The sequence below is a fragment of the Peromyscus eremicus genome, chromosome 8a, assembly GCF_949786415.1.
Source record: "Peromyscus eremicus chromosome 8a, PerEre_H2_v1, whole genome shotgun sequence".
Classification (NCBI taxonomy): Eukaryota; Metazoa; Chordata; class Mammalia; order Rodentia; family Cricetidae; genus Peromyscus; species Peromyscus eremicus.
Genome location: NC_081423.1, coordinates 66,031,428 through 66,057,932, shown reverse-complemented (window position 1 = coordinate 66,057,932; position 26,505 = coordinate 66,031,428). Strand labels below are relative to the sequence as shown.

Genomic DNA, 26,505 nt, shown 5'->3' with positions numbered 1-26,505 from the left:
TGCCGAGCTTAACTGTCCTAAAGACAAGTGCATGTGTATGCATGGAGGTTTTGGAAGCTAGTGTGGAGAGAGGCAGACATTTAATCCTTACCAACCCCTTGCCCAATAATGTTTATATCTAGCACTGCCCTCTGCTGGTGTGTGTGTGTGTGTGTGTGTGTGTGTGTGTGTGTGTATGTGTGTGTGTGTGTGTGTGTGTGTGTGTGTGTTTGTGTGTGTTTGTGTGTATGTGGATGTGTGGGGAGGTGTGTTCGTAAGAAAGAGAGATATAGGGTCTCATGTAACTCAGGCCTTGAACTCTTCTGGATCCCTCTGCGTACCTCCCACCCTTCAAGTGCTGGGGTTATAGGCTTGGACTATACACCTGATTGCCCTCTGCTCTTTATGGAAAGTTGGAAACTTAGTACAAGTAAGATTTCTCAATGCAGAGCACCACCTCTGTGGCCAGCCTGTGAGGAGAGAGATGTTTATTCCTGTTAGTCTGAAGCCCAAAGACCACATTCAAGTGCACTCACTCAGTATGACAGCCAGAATTTAAGGACCAGTCTGATTGATGCTAAAACCAAATTAAAACATCATATTTGGGAACATCTCCCCCCAGAAAAAACTGTTATGTCTTCTCTTATTTTATCCCTCAGATAAAATTCTCATTTAGGAAATCTGTGTTATCCATTATCCCACCCAGAGGACTGCCTTGGAGGGTGGGTTATATCTCAGGATTTACAGGGCTTGGGAATAAGTTCCCACCTTGTGAAGTCTTTCTTGTTTATGCCTGGCCCATGTACCACTTCAGCAGGGTTTTTATTCAGCCGTGGGTTCTAAAGTTCCACCATATTCTTGTTTCCTCCGTGACTTAGGGGCTCTGAGTTCTTTACTCTGAAATAAATATGTTAGAAATAATCTGAGAATCAGAACGAGCGTGCTCCATTGCTGCACACCCAGATGTGAGGCCAGTTGGTAATCCGGTTCACGCTGCAGGTTGCTTGCTTACAACTGCAGCAGTCACTTAGTTGATGTTCCTTGTGTCACCAGCACACAAAATCTTCCCATGTCAGGGCTCCATGTCCCAGGCAGGTTTGCTGGAGAATTCCAGTTGCAGCCCTGAGATTCTAACAGCTTCAGGGAGTTCAGGTTTCTTTTTAAAAGCAAGCAGTCTTCCAAGTTGAGAGATGATTGTAAATTTCAGGTGAGTTCTTAAGAAAAAGGGGTTCTTTGTCATGTGGGCAGTGTAGTCAACCAGCAGTGTGCCAGCCCTGCCCCACATAGTACCTCGGGTGACGGGTGTGTGTGTGTGTGTGTGTGTGTGTGTGTGTGTGTGTGTGTCACCGAAATACACAGGTCATTGCCATTTTAGAATTGTAACACAGTTTAATAATGTCTCTAATGTGCTGTCCGTCAAATATTTCACCATTAAATAGGTACTTTATGGATGTTACTTCCTTTTTTTTTTTTTTTGAAGATTTATTTATTTATTATGTACACAGAAGAGGGCGCCAGATCTCATTACAGATGGTTGTGAGCCACCATGTGGGTGCCGGGAATTGAACTCAGGACCTCTGGAAGAGCAGTTGGTGCTCTTAACCTCTGAGCCATCTCTCCAGCCTGGATGTTACTTCTTATCCCTATAGTTGCCTACCTCTGGGAAGTATACAGACTTAAAAATTAAGTAGGGGCTGAGGAGACAGCTTAGTTGGCATAGTGCTTACTTGAAATCACAAGGACTGGAGCTTAGGTCCTCAGCATCCATGTAAACGCAAGAGGCAGTTGTGTGCATCTGTAATCCTAGCACTGGAAAGGACGACGCAGGCGGAGCTCTAGAGCTCCTTGTCCAGCCAGTTAGTCAAATCAATGAGCTCTGGGTTCAGTGAGAGACCTTGTCTCAAAAAATAAGGTGGAGAGTGATTAAGATGGCACACAATGTTGACCTCTGGCCTTTACGCACATTGGTACCATGTGTATACGCATCCACCCACACTTGTGCACACACCCATATAATAAGTACAGACGACACATACACAAGCTTAAATTTGTTCACAAAGAATTTTCTTTTCTCAGTCATGTTGTCCCTGTAAATAGCGAGAACGAGCTTTTTGGTCCTAAGGAGAAATGAGAACTTGCCATATCAGCTATGCTGATAAAATATGAGTAGTATTTGACCACATTTTCTTCATCCCACAGTTTGGGTGTCTGGAGTTACATATTATGAAAGCCATGAAGGAAAGCAGGGGACATCTGGGCAGTTAAATGGGGAGGATTCCAGAGACAGGGTCAGAAGAGACGTGAGGGAGCTGTCCAGGCAGAAACGTGACAGGCTGGAAACCTGAAAAACCTAAGGAGGGAAAGGGAAGTAAGGGATAAGAAGCAGATGCTGCTAGGGTGGAGGAGGTGCTGATGGGACTCTTCAGCTTAAGAGTGTTGCTGAAAGCCCTCTGAGGTCTGCTGGAGTGTGCCTGGCCTCTGAGAACCAGCAGAGAGCTCTGTGGGAAGAGAGGAGTAAATGGTGTGGAGCTCTAGAGGCTGGGGGATGATTGGAGTCGGGAGGGTCACCGTCCAGGAATGCTGAGAGATTGAAGAGATGAGACAGAGAAGTATAAGAAAGATCTGGCCACTTGAAATTGCCTTTGATGACTTAGGAGAGGTTATGTGGAGCACCCAGGTCAAGGAGTTTGGAGAAGCTTGATGAGTATGTATGTAATAGGTTAAGGAACTCTAGTAAAATACTGAGAGGCATTTTGATGTAGAGAAAATGAACTTTACAGGGGTGGGAATCAAAATGGGTTTTTGTTGTTGTTATTATTATTACAAATTGTATATACTTTACTAGGTGCTTAAAATATCCCATATAAGTTGGTGTGGTGGCACATGGTTTTAATCCCAGCATTTGTAGGGGTAGAGGCAGGAAGATTACTACAAGTTCAAGGGTGTCCTGATCTGCAGTGAGTTCTAGATCAGCCAGGGCTACAATATGACCTTGCTTAAAAAAAAAAAAAAAAAAATCCACATCTCACAAGAGAAATACACAAATTATATGTGTAATTTAATTAACTCTTACAAATCATATCGTTGTAATCACCTAGGAAGCATTGAGGTTGGAGAGATGGTTCTGTGAGTAAGAACTCTTGCTGCTCTTAGGGAAAACCTCAGGTCCATTCCTAGCGCCGATGTCTGGCAGCTCTTAACTGCCTGTAATTGCTGTTCCAAGAAATTTGATGCCCTCTTCTGACCTCTGTGAGCATTACACATGCAGACAAGCAGGCACATAGACTACACATAAATAAGAAATTTAAAAAGAAACAATATTAGCAGAAGTCCCTGTGCCTCTTTTTGTTCTGATTGATTGGTTATGTCTTGCTGTGTTGCCAGGCTGGCCTTAAATTCATGGACTCAAGTGATTTAACTGCTTCAGTCTCCCAAGTAGGTGGGATTTGGGATATGCCATCCTGCCAGGATTCACTATCCTAATTTCCACACTAGATTGGCATTGCTCCTTTTGAATGTGATCATGTGGTATATATACATTTGTGCCTGTTTCTTTCAGTCAGCATTAGGTCTATATCAGATTTGTCTGCACTGCTGTGTGTATACCTCATAGTTGCAGAAACATAATTTACTTCTCCATTTTGCTCTCGATGAGCATTCAGGCTGTTTCTAGCTTGGGGCTATTATAGTAGTGCTTCCCTGGATATTCTTGTGTGCCTTCTTTTGGTGAATACATTTCCTTTAGTGAGTGTATTATATACCTGGAAGCAGAATTGCAAAGCCATGGAACCACACACATACTCTCACATGTATGTACACATTGTCCTTCCCCTGTCACTACTGATACACACCTGGTACCAAGTGGGTGCCACTTCTCCCAGCAGTGTCAGAATCCTGCTTGCTCTCCAGCCTTACCAACACTTGTTAGAATCTCTTCCATTTTGACTGTGCCAGTGGGTATTTGATGGCAACACACTGGCCTGTAATTTGTATTTGCCTTGTGACAAGGAAACATTTTTAAAACCTGGGGGATCTTGGAGCATGCCTGTACATTGACAAACAAGTTCTAATAGAGTCAGCACTCAGAGTGGGGTAGGCTGCAGGGTAAATTGACTTTTGAATCTAGGGACCTATGTTTAGGACCTGGCTTTGCTACCCACTTTATGTGACTTTCAGCAACTTATTTCTCTTGGTTTTCTTCCCTGAAAATGACCAGTTCATATTAACTTGTTAGAACTGCATGAGCTAATAATGTTAGGTGAAGCACCTAGCTCAGTGTCTGACAAAAAAGAAGCATTCTTTTAGTTGGTGACTATTCTATCTTTCTCAGATACATAATTATTCATCAGTTACTTCAGAGAACCTTGACTAAGCCGTATTGATAGGCCTTCCACAGCATTTCCCTCCAAGCCTTTGCAATTGTACTTTAATTGCTTTTTAAGGATAATATACAAGATGAAACTCAGCTCATTCTATATTAACGATCCATAACACCGGATACTTTGCTTTGTGCACTTAGAGCATAATGCTGTCAACCATTCCAGGAATACATTAGTGGCCATAGGTGTGCCACCCCTGGATAAATGAGATGATTCAGCCATTTGATGATTTGCTGCATCAAAAGGTACTTCTCTGAGGCTTGAGGGGACTTTACCTGGGTATTTTTAAGGGGTCTTTGTAAGGTTGTGTACAGTGGGTTTACTATGGAAGTGTTAGTTCCCGGATGTAGCTGTTTGCATCTATGGAGCTCTTGTTGCAGAGCCACTTTGGTGCACCAGACAGTTAATTAAAATCAGGACAGAGTGTATGCAAACCTTGGGGGCATTAGATGTTGTTCAAGTCTTAGATGGTCTTTTAATAAAAAAACCCAGAGCCAGATATCAGGGTGAAAGCTGAAAGATCAGAGAAGTAGAACAGCCAGTCAGTAGTTCTTACCTCTACGAAATCCTCAGCCTAAAGAGAGTAAGTTCCTGTTTCCTCATGCCTTATATACTTTTCTCTGCCCAGACATCACTCCCTGGGATTAAAGTTGTGTGTGCTTCCCAGTAAGGATAAAAGGTGTATGCCACCACTGCCTGGCTCTGTTTCCAGTGTGGCCTTGAACTTAGAGATCCAAACAGATCTCTGCCTCCCGAGTGATAGGATTAAGGGTGTGTGCCACCACTGCCTGACCTCTGTGTCTAATGTAGTGGCTGGCTCTGTCCTCTGATCCTCAGGCAAGCTTTATTTGGTAGACAATATATCACAACTGGGTTAACATTCACTGCTATGAGCTAGTCACTGTACTGGCAAAACCAAAAACAAAAAGATGTATTTTAAGAAGGCAGACTAGGGCCTGGCTCTGTCCTCTGATCCTCAGGTAAGTTTATTATGGTACACAATATATCACCACATTACTGCTTTAGTTTTTGGTGGCCAGTGAGGTGGTTTTGGAGTCTCAGTGTAAGTCAGTGCTCCCTTTCTATTCCCGCTCCTTTTGTGGCCAAGCCGTAACAGCCAGTGATCCACTTTAGATTATTTGCCTTGGGCAGGTGTACAAAATGGAGGAATAGTTTAAAATTACTTAGGAATCTAGATTTTTTTTTTGAGAAATCATATTATCTGTTTTCTTCTAGGACTGTTCCAAACCCACCTGGAATAGGCAATTTGTTTTACCTTGCTATTAACACCACAATTTTCCTGTTCAGCATCAGAAATACTAGCATATCCCACAAAGTTACAAAACCCACATGCTCACTAGCCACACTTGCCTCTCCTGCAGGGTTCTTCAGGGAACAGTACAGTTTTCTTGTTCACCCCCCACTTTACATCCCCCCACCTTTCTATCCTTTATGCAGGGTGCAAGGTTTCAGTTAAGCATAGTAAAAGTACAGTTGGTGTTTGAAGATCGAACCCCAGAATCCATCTTCTCAGAATGGGTGAGGGAGCTGAAGAGGGTTTTTTTGAGCCCTCAGGAAAGGTGTGGTATTTGTTTTCTTTTAAGATCTAGAAAGGGGTTTGCAGGACAGAGACTAGCTTTCCAAAGTGTCCTGTTTACCCATTCCCCATCGATGGTTCCCTGGTTAGTCATTTAGCAATGTCATCAGATGTTTGTGTGTCTGTTTAGGGCTAAGGGATCAGAAGAGCCTTCCCAAGAGAAGAGAGTTTAGTTTGCATGGTGGCATGCAACATGACAACCTCTTGCCCTGGGAACCAACTGTGCATATAGTTGTTAGTTAGAGCTTGCCAGCTTGGTAGGAGAATACTTTGAACTGAGCACACAGTAGCAGATGTTTCTTTTCTGATATTTAACTATCTCCATGAACAAAAGCATAGTCCACTGACTGCTTAGCTGTGTTCTGTTAGACCGAGCAGGTCCGAGGTATTTTGACACTGCTGCTCTTGTTGCTCACTACCTCTGTTCCATAGTTAACCTTCCCTGAATTGACATACTCAAGTGAACACAGGCCTGTGGGGTCACAGTGTGGCAAGAGTCAAGTCTTCTCACAGGGCCATCTGCTGCTTTTCAGAGCAGCCAAGACTGAACAAGCTGTTCTTCCAAGATGTTTAGGAGAGGCCCTTGAGGTTGGAGAAAATGAGACAGTGTGGAGGAAGCTAGACTGCTCTGACTCCTGGCTGGGAAGTGGGCCTGATCTAGTATCACAGTGGCTGAGGGTAGCTATGGTGTCCTTCTGGGCCCTTAGCTCTTCTGGATGAGGGCCTTGCTTGTGTAGTCCCAGTGCCTCAGCATAGTGTCTGCTTCCTGAGTGTTCATTAAGCTGGTGGAGTATTGTAGCAGGCTTTCTTTTGGGCCACCAGCCAACTCCCAAATACAGACATGGAGACCTATTATTAGTTATGAATGCACAGCCTTATCTTATGCTTGTCCCACTAGCTTATAACTTAATTTAACCTGTTCTTCTTTATCTGTGTTTTGCCTTGGGGCTTTCTACCTTTCTTTCATTCTGTATGTCTTTTCCTGCTTCTTCCTTGGCTGGCTGGCCCCGGGCGTCTCCCTTTTTTCTCCCTTGTTCTCTCCTCTCTCGTTCTCTTGAGCCTAGATTCCTCTTACTTATTCTCTCTATCTGACAGCCCTGCCTATCCCTCCTCTGCCTAGCTATTGGCTATTCAGCTTTTTATTAGACTAATCAGGTGCCTTAGGCAGGCAAGGTGAAACAGCAGCACATCTTTACCTAATTAAACAAATGCAGCAGTGGCACACACTTTTAATCCCAGCACTCGGGAGGCAGAGCCAGGTGGATCTCTGTGAGTTTGAGGCCAGCCTGGGCTACAGAGCAAGATCCAGGACAGGCACCAAAACTACACACAGAGAAACTCTGTCTTGAAAAACTGGAAAAAAAAAAAAAGCAACATAAACAATTGTAGCACATCTGACATCGTTAAAGTAATATTCCACAACAGTACAGCACGCAGCCTTTGTTTACCTGCTGGTTGTACCTTACAATGTAGGTCTACTGGTTACATGACAGAGCCCTTACCTCTTTCTTTGTATGTTTGTTTTTAGGAATCCTTATCTCTTTGTGTGCCTGCAGTTACCCTGGTGACCCTGGGTCCCCTTCAGCTGCTGCCTTCTCTCTTCCTTCCAGTCAAGTTTGTGAACAGGCAGCTTTCAGCCTTGCAGGTCCTCACTTTTCAGTCTCTTTCCTGTGGTCACCAGTCAGTCAGCTGCTTTCCTCCCGAACTGCCCAGGCAGAGCACACTCACACTCTGTTAAAACAAAGGCCCTTGGACGTTGTGAAGTCCCTCACTGTGTTCCATTCCTTGAGTTATTTGACAGCACTGTTGATTTCTTTGAAGCAACACTCTCCGGTTCTCCCCCTGTGAGCATCCTTCCGCCCTTCCCTGGTTGGCTTTCCCCTGCTTCTGTTTCTCAGAGCCTTCTGGGGGAGACTTGGAGCATTCAGTCCATCTCTTGCCCCACTCTGGCCCTATGGATTTCCAGTAGGTCAAGCGTTCCTAAACCCTTATCTTCAGCCTAGACATGCACACATGGACATGCCTGTCCCACTGGTGTGACACTCAATTTTATCATCTTAACACCTGTGTGTGCTCTCTCCTGAGGATGTTAGTTATCTTAGTGAGTAGTCCCCTTTAGTTATCCTGGTGTGTAAATAAATAGGAGACCCTTAGATTTGCCTTGCACCCTCCTCCTACCCTCTTTTCAGTTCATTGGCATATCTTGCTGATTCCGTCAGAGATCTGCCAGCCACTTCTCTCCTTCCCACGGCCTCTACTTTTGCAGCAGTGTCCCTGTCCTAACCCGTCCCTTGCCAGTCTGTCCCACAGAGTGCTTACTACCACAAGGCACCCAGATATTCAAGTGAGCTGGTCACGATAGAGTCCTGGTTCCCTCCGCTAGAATACACGATTTTTCCATGGCTCCTGGTTAACTCGTGTCCTTTTATTTACCTCATCTACCCCTACCCCTAGCCCTTATAAGCATTTTGTAGTTTCTCTTCTATGGTGCATATCATTTTGGTTTTCCTAGAAAAGGCCCCTCTTCCTGCCTCTCTGGTAAACTCTCCCTGCTGTCATATCAAGGATGGTACCTCCTTAGTGAACTCTTCTTGTCCTGCCTCTGCCATCTTTGTGCGAGCCCTACTCCCTAACCACCACCATGCTTTGTACAAACTTCCAGTAGAGCACTGGCAACTCTGGCTGACCATTAACTCCCTGGGAATGGTTACTGAGCACTGGGAAAGCACAAAGGGATTGGCATTAGTAAAGGGTGTGTGTGTGTGTGTGTGTGTGTGTGTGTGTGTGTGTGTGTGTGTGTGAATGAGGAGATTTTTGTTGTTCTTGTTTTATTTTTGATGGAGTCTGGCTAACCTGATACTATGTAGACCAGGCTGGCTTTTCTCTGCCTCTTGAGTGCTAGGATTAAAAGGCATATACTGCGCACGTACTGCATGCCTAACTAAGGAGAGGTTTTCAGAGAAGTTACTGAATCATCCATGCCCTTGTCCCCTGCGGACAGGCCCAGAAAGCTGCCTGGTGACTGATGAAACCTCTGGGTTTACAGTCTACCTTTGCCTTCCCAAAGGAAATTGTAGTTAAAGGCATTTTTACAGTGCAGGTGGAAGCAACTAATATTTGTTGAGTGCTTTATTTTCCTGTAGAGTGTCAGGGGACACATATGAAGTACAGAAAGAGTGTGACCTGTTAGAGGTGGACAGCACAGCCCACAGGCAGCAGAGCAGGGCGGGATGTGTGCCCTGTCTGTACACACTCAGACATATCAACATGTGATTTAAAGAATTGTGAAACTCCCTTTTCAGAGAAATGCTACTCATGGCCTTGTCAACAAAGAACTCCTTTTAGGCTGGGCATTCATGCTGGGTGCGGTGGTGCACTTGAGAAGTGGATACCGGAAGATCAGGAGTTCCTGGACATCTTAGCTATGTAGTGAGTTTAAGGACAGCCTAGGATACTTGAGACCTTGCCTTAAAACAAATAAAACCCACAAACACTCATTTATTTTAATTTATGATGCATGTGTGACGTGCTCTTTACCATCATGCCTTGTGTACTGTGAATTTGCAGAAAGGCAGATTTGGTCTCTCTTCTCTGGCAACTTAGAGACCCAGGCAATCAACAGAGATAGGGACAAATGGTTTTGATGTGCACCTAGCCAAGACGTCTTGACTATTCATCAGCCCTTACTGAGCCACCTGTGTGACAGCCTGGGTCCTGTCACATTCCCTTTTCTCACAGGGGTCAGGTCAGGGAGTCAGGTGTTCAGCCAACATGCTTACAGGAGGAAATGACCTATGTCATGAGTGTGTCAGAGGCCATGTTAGAAAGCTTAAGAAGCTTGGGAGAATCAAGAAGCCTAAAATTGTAACCCATGGGGCCTGGTGCGTTCCCTCACCTACCTGTGCCCCATTCTGTTCTTCTATAAAATGACCATCATTGGACTGATTTGCCTCTTAGCTCCTTCCAATTTGCTGTCTTTGAACTATGAAAACGCCATTGTTAAAGAGACAATGCAGGAAGTATCCATTTGTGTGTGAGAGCCAAGAGCTCAGGCTCAGAATGTCCGTCCACGCAGCCGACTGCTTACTCTGCCATGGGACACAGTCACGCCTCCCAGCAGTGCTTGGTGTTCAGTAGACCTTACTGTCATCAGGTCATTCTGACATTTGAGGGGTTGGGTCCTTTTTGTTCTGTGAACTTAAAAATCAATCTCTTTTGTCCTTAATACCTAAATTTGGTATGTGTAATGGGAATAAATAAATAAAACACTCTTTATTAAAGGACGATGCTGCTAGAGTCCAGTATAGACATTAAGAAATAGTCCCTGCCCTAGATGAGCTAAAGTTGGAGAGTAGGAAATAAGTGATCAGTAGGAAACTGTTAGAAGTGCTGCCACAGCGCTAGAGAGATGGCTTAGCTAGCTGGAAGAGCTCCTGCTGCTCTTCTAGAGGACCTGAGTTGTTCTAGCAGACATGTAGGGCAGCTCCAAGGCATCTGATGCCCTCTCTGGCCCTTACAGTTCCAGTACACACTCATTTACTCACAGACACACATACACATAAATAAGAGGATAAATCTTTAAAAAGAACAGTGCAACTACAGAAGCTTAAAGGCGCAGGAGTGTGGATTAAGAGTATTTTGTATAGGCTAGTGGGAGGGAAAGTCAGGATAATGTGGTGTACGGATCACCTGGGCTTTTACAGTCTCAGTGTTCTTCTTAGTCCCTAGCGCTAGCCCATTTATAATACTCACCCTCCATTGTAGCTGAAGTATTCCTGTGTCCACCCGGCTACCACTCAGACCCAGTTAAACACACAGGGACTTATATTACTTACAAATTATATGGCCGTGGCAGGCTTCTTGCTATCTCTTATTATATCTTAAATTAACCCATTTCAAGCCGGGTGGTGGTGGCGCACGCCTTTAATCCCAGCACTCGGGAGGCAGAGCCAGGCGGATCTCTGTGAGTTCGAGGCCAGCCTGGGCTACCAAGTGAGTTCCAGGAAAGGTGCAAAGCTATACAGAGAAACCCTGTCTCGAAAAACAAAAACAAAAAAAATTTAACCCATTTCTATTAATCTATAAGTTGCCACGTGGCTTGTGGCTTACCGGTATCTTACATCATGCTTCTCCTCGTGGCTGCTAGCAGCGTCTCCTTGCCTCAGCCACCTCCCAGAATTCTCCTCCTCCTTGTCCTGCCTACACTATCCTTCCTGCCTGGCTACTGGCCAGTCAGCGTTTTATTTATCAATCAATCATAGCAACATATATTTACAGCATACAGGACATCCCACAGCACTTCATGGTCAGTGTGTATGTGTGATAGAAAGTTTTGTCTGAGCCTCAGGGCAGGCGATGCCTTTGAACAAAGTGGCTGTTAAGCTGGTTGTAATTGTAAGAATGAATTGTAATGTAGTGAGATTTCAGATTAAACAAATCAGAGGAACAGGCAACCTTGCAAAGCCTTTATAGCTCACCTTGCTCTGGTGGAATACTAACTGTGGTGGTAGAAGAGGTGGCAAGCCTTCCATGGCCCCTAAAGTCACGGCCTCATACTCAGCAGGTGTGGAGATGTATCCTGTCTTACCTGTGTCCCTGGGGATAAAACTGCAGTAATTCTTACCTCTTCCTCTCCTGTACCAGATTTTATCATGTGGGCATCCTGCTGCAACTGGTTCTGCTTGGATGGACAGCCTGAGGAGGCCCCACCACCACAGGGAGCCAGGACGCAAGCCTATTCCAACCCTGGGTACAGCTCCTTTCCTTCCCCCACAGGCTCCGAACCAAGCTGCAAATCCTGTGGGGTCCACTTTGCAAGCACAACCCGAAAGGTAAGTGTCATTGCACTATGACCTCAGGCCAGCCACCTGGCTTTTACCTGTGTTTTGCTAGGGACCCAGGCCTGACCTCGTTACAGAATGTTCGAGAACAACTGTTCAAGTGAAGGCAAGGCATCTCAGCATAGACTGGGAGCAGCTGCTTCTGCATGACCATTAGCCTTGGTGCTCACCAGCTGTAGGATTGCCCCAGCTGTGAAGTGCCCTTTTCTAGTGCTGGGAATGAACCGAGGCTAAGTGTGCCCAGCACCGTGTTGGAAACATGGCAGGTGTTGGCTCTGTTAGCGGTTGCATACAAGGCCTGACTGCAGATTAACCTTGTCCTCGTTATCAAAAGCCTGTCAGAGCTTCCTGAGAGACAAGGAAACCCTCATAGAGAATCTGGAGACCACTCTCTAGCATGGACACCATCTGCAATGGGCTGCAGTAGGAGTATGTCTGTCTGTCCCTTTGTTAGTGCCCTCAGGCAGCACATGTCCTGCAGAAGAAGAGGTTTGTAACCCAGAATGGCTGGTAGGATTCAAGGATAAAATGGTGACATTAGGAAACCAAGGGGAAGTAATTCTTTTAAGCTTTCCACTGTATGAGAGGAACTGTTGAAGGTTTTAGCCAGGTGTGGTGAAATATACCTGATGTGGTGAGTTTGAAGTCACCCTGAGCTATGTAGTGAAACCCTGTTTCAAGCAACAGCAAAAAATTTAGACTTATAAAATTTTCTAAGACTTTTTAGTTTTTGTTTTGGGATTTTGTTGTTTTTGAGAAAGAGTTTTACTCTAACCTAAGCTAGTCTTGACCTCACCATGTTAATCTAACTGGTCTCAAACTCTAGGCAATCCTCCTGCCTCAGCCTCCCAAGTGCTGAGATTATAGGTATGCCACTATTCCTTGCTTAGATTTTTTTTCTTTCCTTATTTTGTTTTTGCTTTTTGAGACAGGGTTTCTCTGTGTAGCCTTGGCTGTCCTGGAACTCACTCTGTAGACCAGGGTGGCCTGGAATTCACAGAAATCCTCCTCTTTAGTGCTGGGATTAAAGACATTTGTCACCACCACCCAGCAGGTTTTTTTTTTTTTTTTTAAATTTGGATTTTTTTTGGGGTGGGGGCGGGGGTGGGGAGGATCTCATTTAATCCTCACAGTGACTATTTCAGTTTTAGAAACCAACAAATCCTGTTTTACATATGACAAAGTCTTAGAGTTTAAAATTTAAAAAGAAAGCAGGACAGTGGTGGTGCATGCAGAGGGCAGGTAAATGTCTGAGTTCGAAGCCAGCTGGGTCTGTAGAGCAAGTTCCAGGACAGCCAGGACTACACAGAGAAACTCTTGTCTCAAAGAACCAAAAAAAAAAAAATTATAAAAGATACATGACAGGTTCTTGGTAAACAGCAAGAGACATCAACATACTCATTTTCCCCCATAAACAACATTTCACTATCACCGTACTAGAACCAGTATTCAGACTCAGATCTTGGACTTGCAGGGGCCTACAAGAAGACATAGAGTGTTGAGTTGAAGAGGACAGGTATCAGGCGAGGTTCTTGGGAGCACGGAGATGATGAAATTGCCCTCCTCCCCCACTGGAGATAAGTGCTAAGGTCTAGCTGGTGTCATGTTGTCTGGGCAAGGCAGACAGGGATGAAGGAGGCTGTCCCTGCTTAGGGAGCTTTCAGAGGGACAGAGAGGTCAAGGCAGAGTACACCATGTAGTCAGACAAGAGCAAAGCCACTGTGGCCTGAAGCACTCCATCGGGGGAGACAGATCCCAATTTGGATGATGAAAGATGATAGTGGTGCAATATTTTCTTGCTCTAAATTATGAATTAATTTTGTGCAATTTACAGCGAATTTTGTGAATATTAAGGATATTTTCTGCTGCAAGTATTTTTCATTTGTAATTTCATGCTTAAGTGGATCAGCGTTCTTAAGGGTTTACCATTTGCCAGCCAGAGACTTTTAAAACAGCTTTTCTAGAAGTAGTTGAATTGCCTTGATTACATGGATCCTACCATCGTGTTTTTGTTTTTGTTTTTTCCCATTGTGGTCAGTATTTTCTACATGCTTACTGGGTTCAAAGCATAAGACAACAGCAAAGACTTGTAGAGAGAATACAGGTAAGATGTGTTCCCTTCATCCATCAGGTTCCCAGTCCTGGAGAGAAGGGACAGGCTGCAGTTCGGCCACAAGCTAACTGCCCATCTGTCCTGGCAGTGCCCACATGTAGTGTTGCACTGGCCTCACAGTTTCAGAGGGAGTTCTGGAGCCCTGCCTCTTCAGCTGGACTGCCTGCCATGAGGTGGTGGAGGAGGCTGTTTGTACTAGGTTGGAACTTGGGCACAGTATTCAGATGCAGAGCAGAAGTGGGTTTTTGGTGTTGAGGAGATCTGAGATGGACTAGAGGGTTAAGAGAGTAATTATGCCTTCCTGTGAGTGTCTGTCTTAGGATGGTTTATATAAACGATCTCCGATATTTCAGTGGTTCAGAAGCCAGCAGGATGAGAGTGTGGGCCTATGCAGCGCCAGGGAGTTGGTTGAGGATACACTGGGGAAGTAAAGACAGCCTGGTGAAGGGGAGGAAGCCAAAGAGTGGTGCCTGGCCAACGCTGGCTACTAGCTAGCTCTTGTTTCAGTTCAGGCTCAGAACTTCTTCTGATTCATTTTTCTTGTTATTTTGTTATTCTGCTTTGATCCGTCTGTTAGAATTTTCACCCGCCTTTCCTTTGCAAATTCTCTTGTTTGCTGACAGCCTTCCTCCTTTCTCTTTGTTATCTCCCACCACTGCACTCAGGATTTTAGCCTCAAGTGTTCCCCTCCTCCTTTAGAGCTGTTTCAGAGGCAGGCTTACTTCAGAGCCCCTGGTGGGCTGGCGTAGCAGAAACTAGGCTGTCATCCTTGCCTTCTGATCTTGCATCCAGAAGCTACACACATGTGAAGAAGAGAGAGATTTGGATCTGGCTGACTGAGCAACACAAGCTTCATAATTGAGTCAAGCTCGGTCTTGTCAAACTGCGTTGGCTTAAGTAACACTCCACTTGGGGACCACAGCTTCATGACACCGCAGCCTCTTCCTTCTCAGCCAGGCATCAGGGCTGAACCCCAAATACTCAGAACTCCTATTTTCCATTTATGTGGCTGCTGGTCACAACTGTTCTTTGCTGGTGTAGCCACATGTCCTTTTCAGTCTCAGGACAGCTTACTGTCTGGTTATAGCCGAGTTGAGGAGGGGACTGGTGTATATCCCCTTGCAACACTCAGGTTTTCTTGCTTTGCCTGTACTGTGTGGATGTGGACTCTTCAGCCCCACACAAAGATTGCCCTGATCTGCCTCTGAGAGTGTGTCTCAGGCGTTCTTTTTGTAGCTGAACAGTTTCCATATTGAGAAAAAAGGAAGCAGAAACATGTAAACTAATGTTACATTTGAGTGACTATGAAATGAAAAATTTTTAACCTCTTGAGAAGGTGCCCTGGAATAGATCCCAAGATGTCCAGGAATGACCTCTTGGAAGAGTGACTTGTCATTGGCTGGAGCAGAGCTCAGTCAAATGTCACTGTACTCGCACAGCCTGCGGATTGAGCAGCCTTGGTGTGCCCTCTGTGACTGTGGGAGTAGCTGCACCAGGCAGTGCCAGCTTGCGGGTCAGTCACACTTGTCTCTACACTGAGACACTCTGTGCTTTCATAAAGGACAGAAGGTAGCATCTCGGTCCCTTGTCCTATCTAAATATTTATCTTGGAGTGTACCACCCACTTCCCAGCACTCTGAATGGTCTTGCTGGAGCAGAGGAACCTGTGAGTCTCTGTGGACAGGGTACTGACTAATCCAGGCTCTGCCTTTAGTATCTGACCTTGAATATAATTCTTGGTTTTTCTCATTGTAAATCAGGGAAGAACACTAATATTTAAAATTTAAGGGTCTTTAGAATGAAATGATAAGCTAGATCTTACTGTAGCATCACAGTAAATTCTATTGATACCAGTATTAACAGTAGCTGCTAGCTGGGCATGGTGACACATGCCCGAAATCTGTAATCTGTACAGAGCAAGTTTGAGCTACATAGTGAGACCCTATCTCAAAAACAGAGGCTGGTTGGGCAGTGGTAGCACATGCCTTTAATCCTAGCACTTGAGGCAGAGGCAGGCCGATCTCTGAGTTCAAGGCTAGCCTGGTCTACAGAGCAAGTTCCAGGACAGCCAGGACTACACAGAGAAACCTGTCTCAAAAAACAACAACAACAAAAAACCCAACCGACCAACCAAACAACCCAAAAAACCAAAAGCTAAAGATGTTCAGTGTCGTGGCGCTTACCCAGCTTGCAAAAAGGTCCTGGGTTCAATGTCAAGCACTGAAAAACAAGACGAACAAAATCTAACAACAGAAACCAGCCCCCACTGTAACCCTCCTCATACACCTGCTTTCCTTCCTCGGCAGTCAGGTAGAAAGGGGCACAGATAGGCGCTGAACCCCAGCTCCTCTCCTTAAAACCCATTATGAATCAGGTGTGCCTCAATGCATTATTTCTGTATCTCCACAATGACCTGTTTTCACCTACTTTTTACAGGTAGGGAAACTGAGCACCACCAGAGAGGCCAATGTAACATACCTATACTCTGAACAACAGCATTTGAGATGGAGACGTGAATAAAAAGGCAGAGCTTTTTTATTCCAAATATGGCATCACTATTAATAGCCTCAGGTTTTTTGTGAATTAAACATTACATAAGCCACTGGGCGTTGCTGGCACATTCCTTTAGTCCCAGCACTCAGAGGCAGAGGCAGAGGCTGGCCGATCTCTGTTCAAGGCCTGCCTGGTCTACAGAGTGAGTTCTAGGACAGCTAGGGCTACACAGAGGAACCCTGTCTGGGGGAAAAAAATTACATAAGCCTTAAATTAAATTATAAATGTAAATGATTGTGTTGTGTATAAATGTCAGGTATCCTGTTGGTGGATACAGACACAGGCGGTCTGCTACCTCCAAGTGGCCTTTAATCCGGCAGCCGCAGTGTGACTCACACCTTGGATATAGGGAACAGTTTAGTAGAGCAGGAGCTCCTGGAGGAGGTCCTGCTGGCCCTGCTGGTCTTGTAGCTCCCATCCCACTTTCTGACTTGTTCTTCCAAGCTGACATGCTTTCCTCTGTCTCTTGCTCTAAGCAGCAGACCTGCTTGGACTGTAAGAAAAATTTCTGCATGACTTGTTCAAGCCAAGAGGGGAATGGGCCACGCCTCTGCCTCCTCTGCCTACGGTTCCGAGCCACAGCCTTTCAGCGGGAGGAACTCATGAAGATGAAGGTGAAGGACCTGAGGGACTATCTCAGCCTCCATGACATCTCTACCGAAATGTGCCGGGAGAAAGAAGAGCTGGTGTTTTTGGTGCTTGGCCAGCAGCCTGTAATCTCTGAGGCGGACAGGACTCACGCTCCCACTTTGTCCCCGGACTTACCTGCGCAGCAGGCTTTCCCGACGCAGCCCCATACCAGCACAGGACCTCCTACCTCACCTGGCCTCCCTTCTTCACCTGTGCAAGCCACCTCTGCTCCCCGAGCCCAGGAAAACCAGGTAGGGGTCAGCATGCGGTCTCTTCACCTCCACATCTGCTCCAAGGCTCATTTCCTCTCCATTGCATTGTGGGAATGGGGTGGGAGGTAGTGTGAGGTGTGAACTTTTCTGCCTGTTGATTCTGGAAGTGATGTTTTCTGGTCATCAGGCTTATCCTTTGGGTTCGGGGATGGTTGACCTGGTACCATGTTTTTGTGGGTTTTGTTTGTAACACCATCATACCCTAGTTAGACCTAAAAAAAAAATCATTGCTTCAGAATATATATATATATATATATATATATATATATATATATATATATATATATATATATTGGTTTTTCGAGACAGGGTTTCTCTGTGTAGCTTTGGAGCCTGTCCTGGAACTCACTCTGTAGCCCAGGCTGGCCTCGAACTCACAGAGATCCGCCTGCCTCTGCCTCCCGAGTGCTGGGATTAAAGGCGTGCACCACCACCGCCCAGCTGCTTCAGAAACTCACAATTATTTCTCTAGTTTAGTTCAAATTTGCCCTCCAGCTTACTACCCTTTTGACAGGTCTGTCCTGACTGGGCAGGGAGGGGAGAGATAGGAAACACTGTGACAGGGCCTTGCTCCTGTCCTGGTCCCTGTGTGAGAGCTGTCTAATGGTAAGCCAAGAGCAGCAGGCTGAGGCGTGGAGAGTCCATAGTAAGCAGAGGAAGCCTTGGGAGAGAGAAACTAAGTATGACACCCACTCTTAGGTTTGTCAGGAGTGGTGGTGTCAAACAGATCTATGGAAGGCCTTCACTGATGCTGCAAGTTGCAGGGCATGGGCACTGTAAAGATTGGGGCCTAGATCAGGACTCTATATCCACTGATGTTTTTTCTTCAAGACAGAGTTTCTCTGTGTAACAGCCCTGGCTGTCCTGGAATTTGCTTTGTAGACCAGGCTAGCCTTGAACTCTCAGAGATCCATCTGCCTCTGCCTCCCAAGTGCTGGGATTAAAGGCGTGTGCCACCACAGCCCGGCTGATTTTTGTTTATTTTTGGTGCTAGGTATTCAGCTCAGGACCTCAAGCATGCTGCTGGGCAAAGGGCTCTCCCACTGAGCTACACCACCAACCCCACAATTATTTTTGTTTCTGACCCCTTGGTCATCTGGGGCGCACACTTTGAGCCTAGAATAATGGACGAGACCCCTTTGGGCTTGCTAGGTTGTAGAGAGGCTCAACTCCCACAGTATATTTATGGAGCATGGAGCTCCATAGTATATAAGGAGAACTGGCAGCTCCTTTCCCACATGACATGGGTGGTGGCTGTGCCTCTCATTTATGGGTTACCTCCTTGGCCAGGACTGGCACTCACTCAGCTCTTAACACATTTAAAGGCCAATATGATAGCAGCTGGTCATTAATGCTCTTCTAAACTCTAGCTCTTGGTCTCTTGGACAAGTTTGACCTCTTGCTATACATTCCTTTTTTTGCTTGGTTTCTTAGAGCACTTGAGTCTGTGTGTAGTGAGCAAGGAGAGGAACCAGAGTAAATATTTTTTCATGAAGAGCCTTCAGGCAGGTCAGGAATGGTGCTGCATACCTTGATCTCAGCACTGGGGAGATGGAGGCACACGGATCAGGAGTTTGAGGCTAGCCTCTTCTACATAGCAAGTTCAATGCATGAGATTCTGTCTCAAAAGAGGAAGAGGGGCATGGAGGTTGGAGAATGAGCAGATCTTCGGATTTTCAATGTAAGATTATAAACTTAGAATTTTGTCACTAACCAGAATTTTCCTACACCAACAGGTGATACTATGTACTGTGTGTTATTGGGTACCTTTCCTCTTGAGATTTTAGAGGACTTTAGTGTCGATGTACTTCTGTTCTGGTGATACCTGAACTTTGAAAACAGGAAAAACAGGCACAGGGAAGTTAAATAACTTGGCTATATGCTACATCACAGCAAGCAAGAATGCAAATCTAACAGTTAGCCCTACCAGGAATCTGTCCTTCACCTTTGATGTCCTAACAGTATTCCTAGGGAAGGACATGTATGTGCAGTAAGCAGAATAGTGGACAGATAGATACTAGTTAGAGATTTTTATTTACCCAGTAGGCAACCTGAGAAAATATTTGCAGCATGGATTCCAGTTCCTCTTTCTAGGGAACAAAAGACATTCAAAAGCTGTTTACTCAGGAGCAGATTAGCCTCTGGAAGACCCTCAGGTAATACCAAGGTGACAGTACCCAAGTGGCTAGTGGGTACCACATCTACATGAAACTGGTAGGAAACCAGAGGTGTTGATGCATACATACACTGTTGGCTGCATCCGCCTATGTACGAGTTCCTGTCATCACTTAGGGTGTTTTAAGCTCTGCTTTTTTCCATTGTAATTGTTTGCTTCTCCTGACAATGGCTAGAGCTGTCTGGTCACTTTAGGTTCACAAGTTGTTGTTTGTTTGTTTTTGTTTTTCGAAACAAGGCTTCTCTGTGTAGCCCTGGATGTCCTGGAACTAGCTCCATAGACCATGCTGGCCTCAATCTCAGAAATCCTCCTGCCTCTGCCTCTGAGTGCTGGGATTAAAGGCGTGCACCACCACTGCCTGGCCCAAGTTGTCTCTTTACTGTTCATCCAGGTTCTAGGGGAAAAAGGCCTGTGAACCCAGACATGTCTTTTGCTCTGAGCTCACACAGGCCCTTTGCCTGGAGGCAGCTGGAAGTGAAGAGGAGCTAGGTAGGGGTTTGTGGCAGACGTGGTTAATAGAGGTAGGAGGTCACAATCCTGACCACTCTGACAAAAGTGAGCCCTTTTGAGAAGTGAATGCTGACTGGAGTGGAACCCAAGCTGAGGCATTTGTGTTCTGTCGCCTTAGGGTGTTAGGTTCTTAAATTCATTAAACACATTTGAACAGCTACAGGCAGGTTCCATCACGTCCTACTAGTTAGAACACATCTCTAGAATGTGATAGGCTGCAGAGTGACTTGGGGTGGGGATGGTCAGTTGAGGACGCCAGGGAGATTTATGTTAAGGATGTGAATGAGGTGTTTGAAAAAACTAGTGGACATTGGTCCAGAGGCAGAACTGGGGTAATGGGTGGAGGCTGTGGGGAGGCCATTTGACATAGTGTTCAAAGATATGTGGTGGAGAGAAACTTTGACCTCAGCTGTCCAAGTTGAGAGCAAACTGGTGATATATGGTGACTAATGCCACCCTACTGGTGGGCAGAATCAGAGTACTCTTGGTTTCTTTGTTTGTATTTGTTTTTTGAGACAGGATTTCTTTGTGTAGTCCTGGCTGTACTGGAACTAGTTCTGTAGACCAGGCTGGCTTCGAACTCACAGAGATCCGCCTGCCTACTGAGTGCCGGGATTGAAGACGTGTGCCACCCCCGCCCGGCAAGCACTCTTGTTCTTGATGCAGCTTCCCATCCATTGAAACCTTCTGTATTGTTCTCTGCCTGAGAGTTACTGTCAGAAAGCAGGCATTTGTGGTTCTGCTTTGGGAGCCTCGGTTTCTGGGGGCTGATGGGAATACATTTTGGACATTTGTATGGACTGAAAGAGGCCCATACTATGTAAGTCACTGGGAGATCTCTGTGGATGTGATGGCACCTTTCTCTTCCCACAGGCCACTGGCCATGTGTCTCAGGACCACGAGGAGCCCGTCTTCCTGGAGAGCACAGCCAGAGTACCTACCGAGGATGAGACCCAGGTGGGGCCTCTGCTCGGTCTGCATTTTTGCCTTTGGTCTTTCCCTGGTCTTCTTGGGATGTTCCTAGGAGCCTCAGCAGACTCAGGTGGAACAAGAAGGGTCAGTTGCTGAGGACAGTCCTGGAGTCCTTGAGTTTAGTAGCAGCATTTCAGATTAACATTTGTTGCTGTTAGTGTGAGCAAGCAGATTCGAGGCCACAGTGGAGGATGGGGAACCTTCTGGCCCACGCTCTGGGTGCTTCTGTGAAAGTCTTGTTGTCCTGTGTACCTATGGTGCAGTAGCCACTCTTGGGAAAGGAGGTAAGATGAGGCTTTCAGGCCTCAGCCACACAAGGGACCAGTGCAGAGCATGGTTCTCAGGGGCCATAGAGCTTAGGTGAGGCCATGTGTGGAGTCCTGCGAGGGAGGTCTGTACTGAGAAAGGCCAGCACCATACCTGGGGGTATCCTGTACTGCCACATTTACTTTCCACAGGAACCCTTTGTGTTAGGACAGCTGTCTCTCCTTTGGAGAGGGGTAACAGGCTAAAGATGGTAAATATATTGAAAATTATGTCTACTATTTAGTGGAGGCGTCAGTGTTGAGAACCAGGGCCCTCTGGTGCTCCTTATATGCATAGTACTGATGATGTTCTAGTGTGTGGCTGTCTGCACAAAGTACAACATGACGGGGCAGGGAAAGACCAGTCTGCTGCTGTGCCAAGCTCTGTGCCAGGTTCCCTCTTTTTCGTGTTCCTTGAGGTTGGTCAACAAAGTGCATTTTGTTGGGTTCTCTGGGTTCCTTGACGAGAGCTTAAAGGACACAAGAGCTGAGCCACCTGATCACATCTTTGCTTTTGCAGTCCATTGGCTCAGAGGACAGCTTCGTCCCAGGCCGGAGGGCCTCACTGTCTGACCTGACCCACCTGGAGGACATCGAAAGCCTGACGGTGCGGCAGCTGAAGGAGATTCTGGCTCGCAACTTTGTCAACTATAAGGGCTGCTGTGAGAAGTGGGAACTGATGGAAAGGGTGACTCGACTGTACAAGGATCAGAAAGGACTCCAGCACCTGGGTGAGGGGCTATCTGGGTGGTCACTGAACTTGTGACAGCATCAGGCTGACTTGATCTGATCCCCATGTGTTTAGCCTCAGAGGAAGCCAGCCTACACATTTGTACTTCTCAAGTACCAAGACTAGGAACAGGCATCGAGTACACAATTGAATCCACAGAGCAGCCTGTGCAGAAGGCTCTAGTAGTATCACTTAGATTTCCTAAGCCATTGTCTTCCTGCCACGTGGTACACACTCCATACTCATTCTGACTACCAACAGTACTAAATTTGAATCAGTTTTGGGTTGGAAAGCAAATTTAGCATATAGTGGGGCTTGGACTTTTTCTTGTTCATTTCCCAAATCATTTTGCATGGTGTCATTTTAGATTTTTACACTGTCCTCACACTGACTCATTGTAGATGTTTTTCTATTAAATTCAGAAAAGTCCTGCCGAAGAGAAACATGTTTGGCTGTTTTGCTAGGCAAGCACTGTACTATTAAGCTGCATCCCCAGCACAATAGCAATAGCTTGGGTTTTCTATCCTGGTGCTGGGGATCAAACCCAGGGTCTTCTTCCACATGCTAAGCAAGCATTCTATCACTGAGCTATACCCCTAGCCTTTCCTTTGGCCATTTTGAACTGGACATTTCTCATCACTAGCTGATATAGTTCTTTGAGCATTTGGTTCCCTGTATGATAAATGGTTGTTAAAAGCCAAGCTTTGGGCCTTCCTCTAATAAATTTGAGTAACTCAGATTTACCAAATTAGGAGAAGTCTTATTGCATTGGTTATAGACTTGGGGCCTGACAAAGAGTCTGTCTTCTCTGGGATTATCTCAAGAGTCTCCTTAGGGTCCCAAAGACTTTGGGAGTAGGTTTTCTTTTCTGTTGTTGTTGCAGTTTGTTTAATTCTGGATCTTACATATCCCTGGCTGGGCAGGAACTTGATATGGAGATTAGGTTGGTTTCAAACTCACAGAGGATCCACCTGCCTGTCCCCCCTCAAGTGCTTGGGATTAAAAGTGTGTACAACTCTGTCCTGTGGTGCTGCTGCTGCTACCACCCATGGTTTTTGTTTTGTTTTGTTTTTTGAGATAGGGTTTCTCTGTGTTAACAGCTCTGACTATCCTGGAACTTGGTTTGTAGACCAGACCAGGATGACCTCGAACTCACAGAGATCTGCCTGCCTTTGCCTCCCAAGTGCTGGGATTAGAGGTGTGTGCCACCACCACCCTGTAGTTTTTAAAAACAGTCTCTTAATACATAGCTCAGGCTGTCGTGGAACTCCTGATCCTTATTCTGCCTCTTGTGCCTGGATTATAGGCATGTACCTACCATGCCTGGCAATAATAGGACTGACTACATGTGGGAGCTTTGACAGAATAGTCAAATTCTTCATTCCTTTTTAACCTTAATGATGGCTTCAAGGGCAATATTAAAGGATATGTGCAGTGCCCTTTCAGCTGACATAGTGGCTACTGTAGAGCAGAGGAACCTGCTTTTCTCAGAACAAAGTAGATAGAACAGCTGGGGCTCCATGTAAGTTCTCAGTACACAGCGAGTGAGGAGGGTGAGCATCTGTCCAGATTCCAGTCAGGTCCTATTCTCAGCCTCGAGCTGATTGAAGTGCAGAAATGATTGCGGGGGTGGGGTTGGGGGTTGGGGTTGGGAGACTACTTTTGTACCATCACACTCATATTCACACATTTTTCTTTCATTTTCAGTGTCTGGTGGTGAAAACCAAAACGGTATGTAATTGTTTCTGTTAAGGATGGGCTTAGGCTCTTAGCAGTTTTGTTTTCTGTCTACAACCCTGATGGCTGTTCACAGTCTTAGACTTGTAGGCATATGTGCTTACAGAGAGGTTGTGGGAAAGCACAGAATCAGGCATTGTCCTTGCCCCACCCCTATGAAGGAAGGCCACAGCAGCTTAGGGGCTTGGCTAATTTGGAGATGGAGATGCCCGATGTGGGGAGTACTATGCTCAGTCTTTCCATATGGTCTGTCTAGGGAGAGTCTACACTTTCAGAGATTTCATTTGAGTTTTGTTGTTTTTTTGAGACAAGGTTTCTCTGTGTAACAGCCCTGGTTATCCTTGGAACTCACACTGTAGACCAGGCTGACCTTGAACTCACAGAGATTCACTTGCCTCTGCCTCTCAAGTGCTAGGATTAAAGGCGAGTGCCACCACCACTTGGCTGAGTTTTTTTGTTTTTAAGTCTTTATCTGTCTGTGTAGCTCTGGCTGCTCTGGAACTCAACTGTGTAGACCAAGCTGGTCTCAAATTCACAGAGATCCATCCACCTGCCTCTGCTTCCCAAGTGCCGGAATTAAAGGCTTATACCACTCACTGCACCTAGTCCACTTAAGTCTCTGCCCGGCAAACCAAAAACCAAGGGTGGTGACCCAAGAGAACCCTGTTTGAATGTAGTCAGAGCTGCTCAGCAGACAGCAGCGGTGCTCTGAGGAGGCCTTCTGAGCTTCAAATGCATATCCCACCCGGCTGCCTTAACACCCACCCGTGTGTTAAAGGGCACCATTGGGACATCCTCAGAGCACACTGTAGAACCCTGGTAGCCTGTGGGATGTCACACACGTTGTACATTTTTCAAAGCCTTGAGGAATGGGCTGAGGGGGATTTCCACAACTATTCTGAGTAGTGTTACAGCCTACAGAGCATTTTTTAAAAAATTATCCTAATGGACGGTGATGGCGTATGCCTTTAATGCCAGCACTCTGGAGGCAGAGCCAGGTGGATCTCTGTGAGTTCGAGGCCAGCCTGGTCTACAGAGCAAGATCCAGGACAGGCGCCAAAACTACACAGAGAAACCCTGTCTCGAAAAACCAAAAAAAAAGAAAAAAAAATCCTAAGTAAAATTGTCTTCTGTGCAGAATGGGCAGTTGAGCTTTTTTTCTTAGTCCCTATAATCATCTGGGTTAGCCCTCCTCCCAACCCCACCCCAGATAATACCAAGATCAGATTAATCTACTTGGTACCATCCTTCTCATTTCCTGGAGAATGCTGACCACTGAGCTGATGCATTTATTGTCTCTCCTCAGTGAAGTAATGAGTGACTGAAATTATGTAAATGACTCAAGCTTGTTTTAGGTATGCCCGTACCTTTCTAACCTCTGCATGCAGGGCGCAAGGGGCTTTACCTAGGTGGAACTCTCACAGTCAGCCCCCTCCTGTGGGAAGTGTTCTTTGACTTGATGTATATTTCATACATAGTTTTATTTGAATAGCTACATGAAAATATTCCAGAGTCACCAAACTAGCAGTAAACAAATGTACATGAGAGGACTTGTGCATTCAGTGACGTGACTTTTTAAGACTAGTCCAGAACAGAAGAGAAAGACTCGAAGCAACCGATAAAGAATTCCCCTGGAGAAGTCCAGGTGTGAGAAGTGGCAGGTGTGAGAACAATTCTGTTTTATGACTGCTTAGTTTAGGCTCATTTGACACACTGGAGATAGGTGAGCTTCTGAATATGAAGGTTTTTCTCAGCTGAACTAGGATAGTAGCTGTGTCCACTACTGGCATTAGCCAGTTGATATTTATTGAGAACTCTGTGTACTCAGAGGTAACTCTGGGTAGTTAATGCTGTCTGAATAGTCTCTGCCCTTGGAGCTCTTGTCCAGAAGGCCATATATCCGTGAGCCTCTCTGATCTGAATGTGAACTACTTCAGCAGCCCTGTGTCCTTGGGCAAGCCACTTTACTATGGCCCAAGTTGTCTCATCTATAAAACCTATTTCAGCACCTCTGGGTTAATACAGAAAGCTCTTAGGACCCGGCCTGACACATGGTAGGCAGTTAGTCAATGTGAACAGTTATCATTCCCTGGGCAGAATGTTCATTATCAGATGTTTAAAGAATACCTACCATGTGACTCATGTTTTGGGAATTCAAAGATAAGTATCTGACCTCAGAGCACAAAGCAAATGCTAAGCTTATGATTGTCAGCTGAAAAGTTAAATTAAGCTCTTAGTCTACTGTGGGAGATAAGTGAATTATCATGAAGTGATAAGCAGTCAGGGGTAGGAATAAAATTCAATGAATGTAGCACAGAAAAGGGAACAGCGTGTCTGCCCATGCCCCTCCATCAGGAAGTCTTTTCAGAAGCATAGAGGTAGATTGTCGGATAGTACATGGGGTCCCACATGATTCTCAGCTTTATTAAATTTGGACTGTGTTTATAGATAAGATTTATTATTTCTAATGAACCATTCATTACAGTTCTGTTTATATCCAAACTTTTCTGAACCAATTTTATCTTTTTTGTACATTCTGCCTCAGGGGATGTGGTACCTAAGTCCTGCTCACTCACTGTATATTACAGCCTCCTTGTCCTAAGTTCCTTCTTTCTAGTCTGAACTATCCTATAGTTCTGAGTCCTGGAATGTTTTTTTTCTGAGAGTACAAGCAGCTGGAGGTGGTTTGGGTACTGAGTTGTGGTTTGTGTT

At 45.6% G+C, this 26,505-nt stretch overlaps 1 protein-coding gene across 1 annotated transcript in view; it reads left to right on the top strand.

Moving 5' to 3' along the window:
• Rffl (ring finger and FYVE like domain containing E3 ubiquitin protein ligase) overlaps positions 1-26,505 on the top strand; it is a 46,144-nt gene that overhangs the window by 17,074 nt on the left and 2,565 nt on the right. Inside the window, 5 exon segments of the mRNA XM_059271344.1 lie at positions 11,599-11,786; positions 16,941-17,342; positions 20,923-21,006; positions 21,847-22,057; positions 23,764-23,787. Of these exon segments, the coding sequence (XP_059127327.1) occupies positions 11,599-11,786; positions 16,941-17,342; positions 20,923-21,006; positions 21,847-22,057; positions 23,764-23,787 (909 nt within the window).